Source organism: Dreissena polymorpha, chromosome 1 (genome assembly GCF_020536995.1).
Source record: "Dreissena polymorpha isolate Duluth1 chromosome 1, UMN_Dpol_1.0, whole genome shotgun sequence".
NCBI lineage: Eukaryota > Metazoa > Mollusca > Bivalvia > Myida > Dreissenidae > Dreissena > Dreissena polymorpha.
In genome coordinates, this window is record NC_068355.1 from 4,291,871 (window position 1) to 4,306,561 (window position 14,691).

Consider the following 14,691-nt stretch of genomic DNA (forward strand, 5'->3'; position numbering starts at 1 on the left):
TTGGAAAGATGCGCTGTAAATATAAGTCTAGTTTTTAGAGGGAGTCTGTAAATATATCAGTCCAGTTCTGAGAGAAGCTCTTAAGATAACTGTCCAGATCTGAGAGGAACTATGCAAATATCGGTCCTGTTCTGAGATGGGCTCTGTAAATATTGGTCTTGTTCTGTGATGGGCTCTGTAAAAGTCGGTCTAGTTCTTTGAGGAGCGATGAAAATATCGGTCTAGTTCTGAGTGGAGCTCTGTAAATATTGGTCCAGTTCGCAGAGAAGAGCAGTAAATATCAGTCTAGTTCTGCGAGGGAGTCTGTAAATATATCAGTCCAGTTCTTAGAGCAGCTCTTAAGATATTTGCTCAGATCTGAGTTGAACGTGGTAAATATCGGTACATTTCTGGAAGAAGCTCTGTAAAAATCGGTACGGATATGAGAGGAGCTCTGTAAATATTGGTCCTGTTCTGAGAGGGTTTTTCGAAGAATAGCTCTACAATTACTGCTACTGCTGCTGCTCTACTGCAACAACAACAAATACTACTACTACTACTACTACTACTACTACTACTACTACTACTACTACTACTACTACAACTACTACTACTACTTCTACTACTACTACTTCTACTACTACTTCTACTATTACTACCACTACCATTACTACTACTACTACTACTACTACTACTACTACTACTACTGATACTGCTACTGCTTCTGCTGCTACTACTGCTGCTGCTGCTGCTGCTACTTCTACTACTTCTACTACTAATAATACTTCTACTTTATTCAGAACCTTAACTTATACACTATTTTCAAAATATTAAACATAATTATACTTCTTTTCATTATATAATACTTAAACAAACAAACAAATATCCTACCAAATCTGGTAGGCTTGTGGTGTGATGGCAAATTTGAGAGCATGGAACGACAACTGTGTGTGGAGATTGATATGTTTGGACTATTTTAATGTAGTAAACATCGGTGGGTATTTGTGAAGAAGTATTTTTTAGCTCTGCTTCGCTCATGACAGTTGTCTTTCATAGAAGGAGAATGATTTCACTAGATATTAATGTCGAGTGCCTATTTGTGGTATGAGACTCGTTTTTATGTTCCTAATCATGACCAGGCTCCTAATTCTGAAAGCTCTGGTTAAGTAGTGTAGTAAACCTCAAGGTCAAATTCAACATTCAACAGTGACTGACCGACAAAATTGCTACACGATGGATGAATTCTGGGTAAGTGTAACTTTCATCAGGGCACATCGTGTACGAGATTCAAGGTCTGAACTACATATTAACTTATTATTCAATCACTGACTGAGTTGCTCACGTGATTATTGTTCGAATCATGCCGGTAAATAGTACAGTCTCAAATTTAGTTTTATATGTAAAAAAGTGTTCTGTTTATTGTTAACTACTTTATAATTTCTATGATTAATAATAATTTATATTATTAATGTATGAACTTGTACATCTAAAATTATTAATACGTTACCAATTGAAATGAGTGAGTAAATGTGTTGAATTTGTTATTCCTACTTCAACGTTCGTTCATGCGGGTATACTAGTTCGCGCATTACACCAATTTTAGTTATGGTAATTAATAGTAACAACTTATCCCACCACCTCACCATCTATGGCTTATTTTAAACACGTTAATTATGTAAACTCATCCCCCATCTCTCTCTCTCTCTCTCTCTCTCTCTCTCTCTCTCTCTCTCTCTCTCTCTCTCTCTCTCTCTCTCTCTCCTCTCTCTCTCTCTCTCTCTCTCTCTCTCTCTCTCTCTCTCTCTCTCCGTCTCCGTCATATAGCTTTATGTATACGAATCTTTCAAATAAAATGTGTTACTTTTTGTTGTTTCTTATTTTAACAAAATATACGATGTCGAGACACACGGCAACAGGTTAATGTATCCACAAGTAGGTCACCCCATAAGCTCAGAATTATTGTGCTTCTTACCGAATAATCGTCAGTTTTCATGAAATCATCACATATAACATAGTAAGTCTTCTTCGAATGCACCATGTGCATACGTTGTCTTATTTTCATTCGTCGCAGCTGATATTGCTTTCTAATGTATACTGTGCTACTATTCCAATTTGGAGTTAATACCCTTAAATATAGGAGTGTGCAGTGTAGGATATTATCATCGCATTTCCTTAATTGCATTAATTTCACATTTTAATGAATGCAATATGAGTCGCATTATTTTCGAAGCTTGTGCACAATATACATTCCTTTTATTAACGACTGAAAATATTTTAATTAACCATAGTCCATCCCTCCAATTTGTCTAATCAATATCTTAACATCATGTATGTACTTAATGTATTTACTTCGGCTTTAACACATACATACGGTTAAAGAGCCACGTTCTGATAATTTAATTTGACCGAATTTAATAGTTATCATTACATGGATACTGTCATTCGCAAATTCATTGAAAACTAGCTCAGATTGAATAATCTATTTCCAAAAATGGGGCAAACGAAAACATACAGGTCCTCCCGTTTTTGATAAAAGTGTTCTTCTTACTGATTGGTTGAACTGCTTAATCTTTGCATATGTATTGCGCTAGACCTACCAAACGATCTGTGCACAGTTGTTGGCAGAAGCATCATTTCGTTTGCACTGCGTACAAGCTTCAAGACCGCTAAAGATAAACGAAATCGCTGTGTTTGGAAACTTCAAGTAAGATTTATATTTATGTTGTATTGGCAAATATTATTTTAACAGTGATTATAAAAATAATTGATCGGTACAAATATGTCGTTCTCTCAGTTTTCTTTGTCTGTGCTTACATACTCAGGTCTCCTCGTTACTTTATTCTAAGCCTCAAATGAACTGTACATGTAAACCCTAAAATAGAATAACCTGCTATGATTTATTACCCTCGTACAGTTCTCACAGAAATATTTACGTATCAATCCACCCATCTCTCCATCCATCCATCTATCCGTCCGCCTGTCAACTACTAGAACTACTACTACTACTACTACTACTACTACTACTACTACTACTACTACTACTACTAATACTACTACTACTACTACTACTACTTCTACTACTACTACTACTACTTCTACAACTACTACTTCTACTACCAGCACAATGTGCTCATGGTGAGCTTCTGTGATCGCCTTTTGTCCGTTGTGCGTTGTGCGGCATCAACATTCGCCTTGTTAACACTGTTGAGTCCATATTTATTGTCCGATTTTCATGAAACTTGGTCAGATTATTTGTCCCAATGATATATTGAACGAGTTCGAAAATGGTTCCGGTTGGTTGAAAAACATGGCTGCCAGGGGCGGGGCATTTTTCCTTATATAGATATAGTTAAAAAAATACACTCTCACATTTATTTTCCAATCTTTATGAAATTTGGTCAGAACATTTGTTCTAATTATATCTTGGTTGTGTTTGAAATTGGCTCTGGTCTGTTGAAAAACATGAGGCGTTTTGAAAAACAGGAGGCGGGGCATTTTTCCTAATATGGATAGAGTAAAACCTTGTTAACACTCTAGAATCCACATTTATGGTCCGATCATCGTGAAACTTGGTCAGAAGATTTGTCCGAATGATATTTTGAACAATATTGAAAATGGTTTCAGTTCCTTTAAAAACATGGCTGCCAGGGGGCGGGCCATTTTTTTCCTTATAAGGCTATATGCAGCTATAGTAAAACCTTGTTAACACTGTAGAGTCCACATTTATTGCCGATCTTAATGAAACTTGGACAGAAGATTTGTCCCAATGATATCTTGGACGAGTTCGAACATGGTTCCGGTTGGTTGAAAAAGATGGCCGCCAGGGCGAGGCATTTGCCTAATATGGCTATAGTAAAAACTTATTAACACTCTGAATGTTACATTTATAGTTCACTCTTCATGAAACTTGGTCAGAACATTTGTTCTTATGATTTTTTGGGCTGCACAGAACAGGTCAGTATCTTTGCATCACAGATGAGCGACTTTTGGCCTTTCAGGCCATCTGGTTTTATAAAGGTCATTTCTTGTTATAATTTTAAATTTTGCATATGTATTTCGCTAGACCTACCAAACAATTTTTGCACATTTGTTGGCAGAAACATCATTTCGTTTGCACTGCGTACAAGCTTTAAGATCGCTAAAGAAAAAAGAAATCGCTGTTTTTGGAAAATTCAAGTAAGATTTATATTTATGTTATATAAGCAAATATTATTTTAACAGTGATTATAAAAATAATTGATCGGTAGAAATATGTCGTTCTCTCTGTTTTCTTTGTCTGTGCTTACATACTCAGGTCTCCTCGTTACTTTATTCTAAGCCTCAAATGAAACTGTTCATGTAAACCCTTTAAAGGGATCTTTTCACGGTTTGGTAAATTGACAAAATTGAAAAAAGTCGTTTCAGATTCGCAAATTTTCGTTTTAGTAATGATATTTGTGAGGAAAAAGTATTACTGAACATTTACCATAGTCCAATATAGCCATTATATTTATCTTTTGACGATTTGAAAACCTAAAAAATATAAAGCGTTGCAACGCGAAACGATTGAATAATTTGGAGAGTTCTGTTGTTGTCGTTTAAATTTACAAAACTACGAAGATTGCTTATATAAGGTATAAAATACATATACTGTGTATACCAGGCGGAATAGCCGAGAGGGCTTATGCGTTTTGTACTTCAGACTAACTCCGGGACTCCGAGGGTCACTGGTTCGAGCCCTGGTACCGGCTACTTTTTTTTTTCCTTTTTTTAATTTTATTTTTGATTTTTACTGGAGCTTTTAAGATCCAATGTTTACATTTATCAATATAAAGCATTTAATGACAAACTTCAAAATATGCCAAAATCTGTGAAAAGGCCACTGTAATAAAATAACCTGCTATTATTTATAACTCTCGCACAGTTCTCACAGAAATATTTACTTATCAATCCATCAATCTCTCCATCCATCCATACAACCACCCATTCGTCCGTCCGTCTGTCCATCCGTCCGTCCGTCTATCAATCCGTCCATCAATGCGTCCGTCCGTTGTTGTTTCTGTTTTCCTTAGTCCTTTCCTTTGTGGATTAACTCGTACGTTTATTCGTTTGTTTCATCATTCGCTCGTCTGTTGCTCACACACTTGAAGCTACCCCAGTCAAATCTCATTATTACTTATTGTAATTTATCCACGATTTTATTGAAAATTATTTTGTCTAATCCTTTTTAGCACAAATTTTACATTGTATAATACCTTATCTATACAGATACTTATTGCGACGGTAGCAACTTTAAATTGAATTTACCGAAAAAGCACTTGTTATTCCAGCCTGCGACAGGGCTAAAACTATCGTCATGACAGACGCAACGTGATACGTCATTATGTAATGCTGAATGTTATTATCTGAACGTGAACACAATTCTGGAGTTTCATTATTAAAGCCACGTTAAACACAATTTTAAGTTGGGGTACCGTAGTTTAAGGTCGTCTGTCTAGCCATCGGGCTGTACGGACGTACGGACGTTTTGACGTCGGAGTTCTTATCCGTGGAATATCTTGATACCATAAAGAGGTATCACATTCAAACTTGTATATTTTCATATTTTTTTTTAAAGCATCTTTTAAACGCGGTATCAATTTGAAACTAAATATGTAGTTAAATCTCGTTTAAAAAGTTCAGTTCTTTTGCACCTTTACTCTTGCTCCTAAATTTCAGAGTAATTGTCCTATGTTAAATATGCACTTTAAGTTATCTTGGGGCAAATCTTTATAAATGAAAGAAGTATGAACTTAAAACTTTCATTTTGTTAATTTGTATTCTTACAATTTGTCAAGATCATATCTTATTTTGTAAACTAAAAGATGTATTTTTATAAGGGTATGTACAGTGCACGAGACCTTAATATTTTGCTTCCTTATTTTTTAGTTATTGCTCGTTGAATCTCTCTTTATCTTTTAATTATGCCCGGTGAATAATCTTTAAAAACACTATTCGAGGGATTAGTTTTAAACTTAACATTTAAGTATACACAAGATAAGTATTGCTGCAAAGCATCAAAGGGCGTCGGGAATTTCAGTGTAAAAGGCACTCAATGAAGTTACATGGAACGATTTTTTTCTACTATAAATATTAATATATTGGCCGATTATTTTTAACAAAATAGAAAAAGATACTGGTATAACCGTTATCTATGATTTTGTGTTATAACACCCAACTAACCATTATCTATGATGTTGTGTTATAACCCCCAAATAACCATTATCTATGATTTTGTGTTGTAACCCCACATATTTCATAGTTCATTTTATGTACATTGGTTTCCTATTTTTTACTGTCATCCGTGTGCAGTTTTCATTAATGGAACAGAACTGTGTAGGTTTTAAAAAATCTGCTTCATCTTGTAAGCGTAATTTCATATTTTTCTCAACTTCAAGGGGAGATGATTCTGAACTTATTCTTACGTTGCTCATTTACGATAGGGGTTGAGTACTCATTGATATGAAAACACTGTTAAAGTTTTAATGTGTTTACGAACCCCCCACCCTCTCACACATATATTTCATGGGCATAGTAAAAACAAAAAATGGTAACAATAAAACAGCATATTTATTTAAACTAAAATGTCTACATCAAAACAAAAAGTTAACATAGAACACAAAAAAAATAATTTGATTCTACTGGGGCTCGAACCTTGGGCCTCTCACATGTGAAGCGAGCGTGTAACCACTACACTACGGAACCGCTTGAAAAATCACCTTCTAACTAAGATATTAATAAACTATTAATAGTCGGTTTAAATGTAATCCCGAAAGTTTAAACGCTGGATAGTGAGCGGGGTTAAAGGTCCATACCAAAGGGTCCATACCACTGGCAAGATACGGGTCAGGCCTGCGGCCTTCTATATGTGGTTCTTAAAACAAACCTGTAGGAGGACTTGATAGTAATGAGACTGGGTGCTGTGATGGTGCTCCTCATTGATAAGCGGCTGCTTCCTTTATCAAGACTCATTATTACAATTAATAATACGTGTCGCGCTTCGCGCTCTATAGCGCCTTTATTAGTAACTAGGTGGTTGCTAGGATAGTGGAGCAAAGAAGTTTTGTTTTTATACAAAACCAGAAAGTTTTACCGGTTCGCGTAATTGCCCAGTCCCTGTGATCTAGCTTTTATTATTGCCCAGTCCCTGTGATCAGTTATTAATTAAAAGAATTAGCTTTGCATTATTGGCAATACATGTTGTAGTAAATGTAATAGGCACAAATGCAGTTCTTATTTACACTAATTTACACACAAAAATCACCACTATGCAAGATATTCTGACAACAAAAATATATACATTGAACCGTAAAATAACTTCTCATCCCATAAACGAAAAAACGTATTACATACGACTAGTATGTAATACGTGCAGGTTAAAGGAGCCTTTTCTTTCTGTCTGTCTTTCTTTCGTTCTGTCTTTATTTATTTATTTCTTTTATATGTTAAAAGGAATCGCTCTTTGCTATATGTTTTACTTATTTATTTTCGAAACACATCTCCAAATCTAAAAGAGTTCTAACCTTGAAACTTAACATGTTGTCGGATCTCAATGAGGAACGGGCCCGACTGTGACAGTTTGCGTTCATGTTCTAAAACAAAATTCTGATTAATCATTGTTAATTCTAAGCGGAATATAATTTAGTATTAGAAATATAATGTTGTTGATTTGAGTTCATTAAATACAACTTATTTTGGTAAAATCTTGACACAGAAAAAACGTGTAGAAAATCAAAACGCATTCAATAAACTTTTTTTTTGTAAAATCAAAGGACAAATGTAATTCTTAAAAAAAAATAAAATGGTTATGTCACGAAACAAACTACGTGGCGAAACATGCATGCATGGTTCTCTTGTAATCAACCTACACACAAACGTTACACGCAATGCGTTGATCCAACCTGATCCTACTTTGCGGAAACCAATTGTCAATTTTCAGTTAATGTGACTTTGACAATGCCTCGGCCGAAATGCAGTCTGAAATGTCGACATTACGCAATCTCAACATAAATTATCTGCGTAAAACCACCCACCAAAGATAAACTGTGTGTCAAGTTGACACATTTAGTCTATTTTGCAAGATTGATGTTAACTCCACAGGCCCACTATGTTTGAATGTTAGCTACATACGCACATACTTTTAACGTAACACCTCAATTGAAATGACAGCTATGACAAAGCCAAAATTGAACTTCAAAATAGGTCTGCACTCATTCTTCATGTTTAACAAGTTTAGTCAAGACATGTCAATGCAAACAAAGATTAATGCTGTGAGTCCCTTTTTAACGTTAAACAAACCCCCCTGCCCGCCGCTCCCGCTATCTAAAAACCTTGAAAACTGATTAAAATGATGATAACTGCAATATTTAGATATGAACAAAATTATATTAGGCTACCAATGAAAATTCATCTGTTGTATAATTTTGCCCTGCTTTTAGTTAGTTGATAAGTTTTTATAAGTGAATGCTTTTGTTAATTGCTTGGAGAAGATCCAATACAAAAAATGCAACATTATTTACCCTTTTGGCATAAACATGCGTGTGTTTAAGTTCCAGTTTTTGCATCCTAATGTGACCTACTGAAACATATCCCCCTTCACCACCAAATATTGTTGAACACATATATTTGTTATAGCATTTGAAATCCGGATCGATATCGGTCCAACAGTATCTGTATTCAATACCATGGATTAAAAGACTTTTTTTTCAATTAAAATGAACTGCAGGTTGAATAGAATAGTTATTTTCTAGAAGTTTTTATGAGAGTGATTGTCGATAGACGCAATGACATATTAGTTAATTATAAAATGTACAAATCATTTTCATTCATGCATGCATTTTATAAACAATTTTATAATGTGATAAGTCATTTGCATGGTATGTCTGTAGACAACTTTACATGTCGACAGGCATTAGATTATAACGGTTCTTAGCCATAACATACATATACATTCAAATACGTTTATAGTGGTTCCCACGCCTACCTGGTGGAAAAGTTTCTTTGTAATAAAAAATAGTTTTAAACTTCACAGTCAACATCTGTGGTTTTTGCATTCTAAATACATGTGTTAAACTTTGGATCGTCGTTTGAATAAAAAACAACGTCTGAGTTGTTTATGGTATGTGTAAGTATATACATATAATATATATGTCAGCAGCTTTTTGTTATTTGTGGTTTAAGAAACTCAGACAAATGGCAGGACTGACTTCGCCAGTCGATTTACCCACAGAAGATAACAGTACAAACAGAATTAAGCCAACTAGAAGTAGTGGCGGAGGTAAATGAAGTATTGTTTAATGAACCAATCGAAAATAGACAAATTACAAATGGTGCATTGTTACTAATTTATGTTTTGTTCATTAGGTTGACGATTGGATTGAGCGCTTGATTTCTAAACAAATTCAGTAAAATAATCACATGTCTTTTTCTCTTGCGGACAGGCCAAGAAAAAAACGATTCAGCAAACACTGAAAAATGCTTCAGGTGTACAAAACCGATTAAGATCTACAAAACAAAATGTCTGACTGATTCCTGTGCTAACTGGTCGCAGTTTCAAAATCCAAAAGAAGACGATCCTCGGCATTTAAAACCTGGCGATCACATTTCGATACCAGCTCAAGGTTACAAAGAACTTTTCATTATGCACCACGCCATTGTAGAAGAGGTCGGAAATTGCATAAACGGAAAAGCACATATACGAGTTGTAGACGTGCCACAAAAGCATTCTGACAATTTCAGAGACAAAAAATCACTTTTTATCGAATCGCATGATTTACAAAATAGTCCCGTGACGGATCTTTACAAAATTATTAAATATGACTATAACAAAAGAAAACACGACAACAATAAAACTCTTACACGTGCCATGAGCGTGTTTACTAACCAAGATTTAGTTCATACTGGTGCGCAAACTGAAATTGAAATTTTTGGATCATCAGGATCATCAGTTAGCGACGACCCTGATATTACAAATAATAAAAAAAAAACACAAACTGAAACTCCTGCACGTGAAATAAACGACTTTCAAAAAGATTTCATGCAATCTAGCGACAGCACAAACGAAGGTTTAGATCATAAGTGTGCGCAAACTAAAATGACATTTAGCTGCAAATATCAAAGTAACAATGAAAGGAAGGTAGAGATATCAAAAGATATTGTTGGATCATCAGGATCATCAGTTAGCGACGACCCTGATATTACAAATAATGCTAAAAAAACACAAACTGAAACATCATCCCTGTACATTGATGTAGTGTCAAAATCTTACCATTTGTTTGTACGAAATTGTGAACATTTTGCCGTAGATTGTGTTAATGGTAGTGAAGATGTCAACTTTGACCATTCTACATCCTTGCAATCAACCCGTTTTTGTATTGTTCTCTTTCATGTATTAAGTATTATGACAATGGTTGCTTTGTACTTGGTGAACGTACTGGTTTACATCGGTTTTGTGGGAGATGTCCAGAATTTAAAAGAGGCTTTTTGTATTTTTAAGGGCTGTTTCAAAGGCAAGAACAACGGGTTTGCAAACACCGTATGTGATTGGCAAATTTTAGCCGGTTATAGTGGTTTGATGTGTATCATTGTAATCGTCGTTTTTGTATATCGTTGTTGCGGCGTTCACAGATCAAATCGTATGTGCAACGAATGCATTTGTTCTTCAACCATCTTAATGTTAACAAAAATTGTTTGCATTTGTGGGATGGAGGCTAAAAATTATATTTTAGAAAGAGGTTGGTTGGAACTATATTTAAATATGAATTCATGGGGATTTTACACAATGCTTGTTGTCTCATCAGTCGTGGAATCGTAAATTGTATATTTCGTCCTATCGGAAAAGACAGCCAAAGGACTTACGTGGTTATTTGGTTGGTGTCGTCGTTGTTGTAGTGCGAGTTGTCCGTGTTGTTTTGGTCGTTGTTGTAATCGTTGTTGTTTGCTAAAAGAGCGTTCATATGAATATTCTTTTAAATCTTGTATTTTGTGATATAATCTGCTGACTGCTATATACGGAATATTACGCTAGTAAATTGTTCTAAGAGTTGAGTGGCTTGTGTGATGACGTATCGCTTCGAGTGTGATGCGAAACACAAAAGGCAACTTCATTAAAATAAAATACTAACGCATTGACACGACTTTTGGGTCTCTACTATAATGGTGCTAAACAGGTAGTTTCCGATAAAAAGTGTTCATTTACAGATATTGATGAAACTTAAAATAAATAAATATTGCATGGAGACGTAGCTTTGGATTGCAAATGGAGCCAGTGGGTAAATGTCAATGTTCCTAAAAATGAAAACGGACTCCGTTCTTTAACTTAAGTTTGGTATTGCACCGAAATGTTTTGTGTAGGTAGCTTACACGAGCCTTTAATGAACTCGCACTCGGTGCCAGTCGGGCCCATGTTCAAGTTATTGCAACCGATCCCAGCATTGGACAAACTTTCAATATATTTTTGCATCGAAGCAACTTTATAAACTTTTACAAAACGTTAGAAAGAGCAAGCTTAAATAGAGACGTAGCTTGCATTTGAGGCCAGGCGGACCAATGTCAAGTGCAATGTTATTAAAAATAATAAAGTGTTTTCCGCTGGATAGGTTCGGATGGAGGTTATGCGCAAAACTGTTTAGTTTCTCTTTTTTTGGAGACAAACTTTTAATGCATTGGGAGCAAATCAGATTTAGATAAAGGACACTGTTACTAAAACTAGACATGCTGGTTTTTTCTCCATAACTCCAGTGTTTATTTTTGGTATTATTAAAACGGCCTGCATGCTCGAAGCTTACATTCAGACCTAATTTGCACTTAGATCCAGTTTGATCAAGGTCACGTTCACTAAAATTTAAAATAGACAAACTGTTTCCGCATCATAACTTTAGTATGGATAGAATAATTGAAGTAAAATTATGTTCGTAGAAAGCTTACTAACACACCTAACTTTGGATTGTGCAATCATTTTAATTACATTCAAAACACAGTCTTAAGAAAATCATCTAGTTTCGTGACTTTGCCATGTTGTTGTGTGTAAACGTTATTGACTAGTTTTTACGATTTATAAAATTAGACGGAGAATTTATCAAATATTAATTCGCAACGATAAAGCTCTTCAAACGAAACATTTACGGAACTTGTAAGACTTGTAGCAATACAGCATAATTCCATACTTGCTTCCTTCCATCCATGCTTTCTTTCTTCATCCATTTGTTACTTGCTTCCTTCCTTGCGTTCTCCAATCCTTGCTTCCTTCCTCCATCGCTTACTTCCTTCTTCGATTTCTTCCTAGCATCATTTCTCGCTCCCTTTCTCCCTCCCTCCGCTTTTCTTACTGTCTTGCTTCTTTGCTCTGTTCCCTCCCTCCAACTTCACGCCCCCCCCCCCTCTCTCTCTCACTATCGCTAGTTTACTCGCTTACTAACATACGTACATACTTACGTCTTGCCTGTCTACTTGCTTTCTTTCTTTCTTTCTTACTTACTTACTTGCTTACTAGATTGCTAACTTATTTGCTTATTAACTGACGTGCTTACTTATCTGATTGCTTACTTACTTGCTTACTGACTTGCTTTCTTAGTTACTAACTTGCTTACTTGCTTGCTTTCTTGGTTGCTGTTTACTTGCTTGCTTACTTACTTACTTTCTTACTAGCTTGCTCGCTCTCTCACTCATTCACTCACTCACTACCTAACTCACTCACTCACTACTTAACTCACTCACTTTACATACTACTTACTTTAATCGCTAGCTTGCTCGCACTTACTAATTCACTGAATTTTTATCTTAACATACTGTTATTGATTTTTACAGTATATAGTTTGTAATGTTTTCTCAAATATTGTTTATTGCAAATAATTATTTCAGTGTAGCCATCATGTATTGCGGTCTGACCGGTTTGGACGATCATATTTGGCGACACGATAGAAGTTTTTCAGCCTCAAAAGTAAAACGTTCATTTAAAAAGGGCGCTTTTTCTAACTGACTGTTTCTAACGTGCTCATCGAACGAACGTAATTATAATCTGGGCAGATGTTACATATGGAACACAAAATATAGCCGAGCTTCCAACAATGGAAAACAAAATCCAGGGATGTTTCCGTAAATATATAGTCAGCAAGGAATTTGTTGATATAGTGTTATTATCAGCAACGACGGTTGTATATGTCTTTTCTGTATTGTCTTGCATAGCAGTTATATACGATGTAGAACGTTTTAAGAGTTTTTTACCGCTTTTCAAACAGTGCTTCCAAAATAAACATAGAGGTTTTTTATATAGTGAGTGTGACTGGTACTTTTTTTGTACATATTGTACATTATATTTGCTAGGTTCAATTTTAATTTTATGGATACGGTGGTACCAAGCTGTAAAAAAGCCATGCAAAAAATGTATCACGTCTTCAGTATATAATGTATTAATCAAAGCACTTTGTATATGGTTAATGCAAGCCAAAAACCTAGGCTTACAGACAGGCTGGGCCAGGCTGTACCCAGACATTCCTCTTGGATGTCTTATAACATCAATAGTTATAGTAGTGTTTATTGAGTCATGTTTGGTATATTTCTGTGTTTACAAGTACGTTGCCAAATTGATTACAACTGTATGCCAGTTATTTTGGTATTTTTTTAAAATATTGCTATAAAAAGTGCAAAAAGTGCTAAAAAAACAGACTACACTGAACCAAGATATAAAATCACATTTGAACAATAAATTTTCTCCGGTGTGACGGGAAGTTGAACATGGGACAGATGATATAGTTGTAAATGCGATGCCTAGTCAGGAATATATGTCGAGATGTATATATGTTAACAATTAACACTTGCACAATGTTATTTATCTCTATGTAGCTGACAGTGAATGGTTTTTATAAGGCGTGATGCTTTTATCTTGATTTATATGTATCAACTTAGTACACAAATTGTGTTTTAGGATGGCTTTAATTTTCCATTCCTCAGTTTTAGTTTCATGTCTTGTAATAGTTATCACGCATTATGATACATGTCTGTATTTCTTTTGACTTAATTAAGATAATAATATTAAACCCAATGCAATAAAACCTGTTGAACACGTTTCGTTGTCAATCATTTGAATTCGTCCTATCCATAAGTGTGTCGAGCATGGCGGTATTTTAATAATAATATAGTACTTATTATAACCAAATTGTGACCATGCGTAGGTCATTGTCTCAAAGGACGCTTGAAATGTTTTTCATTATCCCTTTTTTTAAAGGGATCTTTTCACGGTTTGGTAAATTGACACTATTGAAAAAAGTTGTTTCAGATTCGCAAATTTTCGGTTTAGTTATAATATTTTTGAGGAAACAGTATTACTGAACATTTGACATGGTCTAATATAGCCATTATATGCATCTTTTGACGATTTAAAATCCTAAAAATTATAAAGCATTGCAACGCGAAACGATTGAATAATTTGAAGAGTTCTTTTGTTGTCGTTTAAATTTGTGAAACTACGAAGATTGCTTATATAACGTATAAAATACGAATCTTATGTATGCTTGGTAGGATAGCTCAGTTGGCTAATGCGTTTTTACTTCAGGATTCCGGGGGTCACTGGTTAAAGCCCTGCTGCGGGCTACTTTTTTTTCCTTTTTTAAATTTCATCTTTGATTTTTTACAGGAGCTTTTAATATTTAACTTCAAAACTTGCCAAAATCTGTGAAAAGGCCCCTTTAATAGTTTTGG

The 14,691-nt window shown here is 34.9% G+C and overlaps 1 protein-coding gene across 9 annotated transcripts; it reads left to right on the forward strand.

Annotated features, from left to right (window-relative positions):
* The first annotated feature begins 906 nt into the window (after positions 1-906).
* On the forward strand, positions 907-14,059 carry LOC127868939 (uncharacterized). 9 transcript variants are annotated; one of them, XM_052411166.1, is made up of 7 exons: positions 907-1,227; positions 2,571-2,638; positions 2,669-2,683; positions 4,077-4,155; positions 9,178-9,274; positions 9,438-9,617; positions 12,856-14,059. In XM_052411166.1, exons 1-7 carry the CDS (start codon positions 1,213-1,215, stop codon positions 12,858-12,860), a joined length of 459 nt encoding a protein of 152 aa, XP_052267126.1. In that variant the 5' UTR covers positions 907-1,212; the 3' UTR covers positions 12,861-14,059. The 9 variants fall into 9 exon arrangements, 4 of the variants coding, with proteins under 4 accessions (XP_052267126.1, XP_052267111.1, XP_052267134.1 ...); XM_052411174.1 differs by lacking the exon at positions 907-1,227 and adding an exon at positions 1,238-1,345; XM_052411151.1 differs by having other exon boundaries at positions 909-1,227; positions 2,571-2,683.
* Positions 14,060-14,691: the final 632 nt, after the last annotated feature.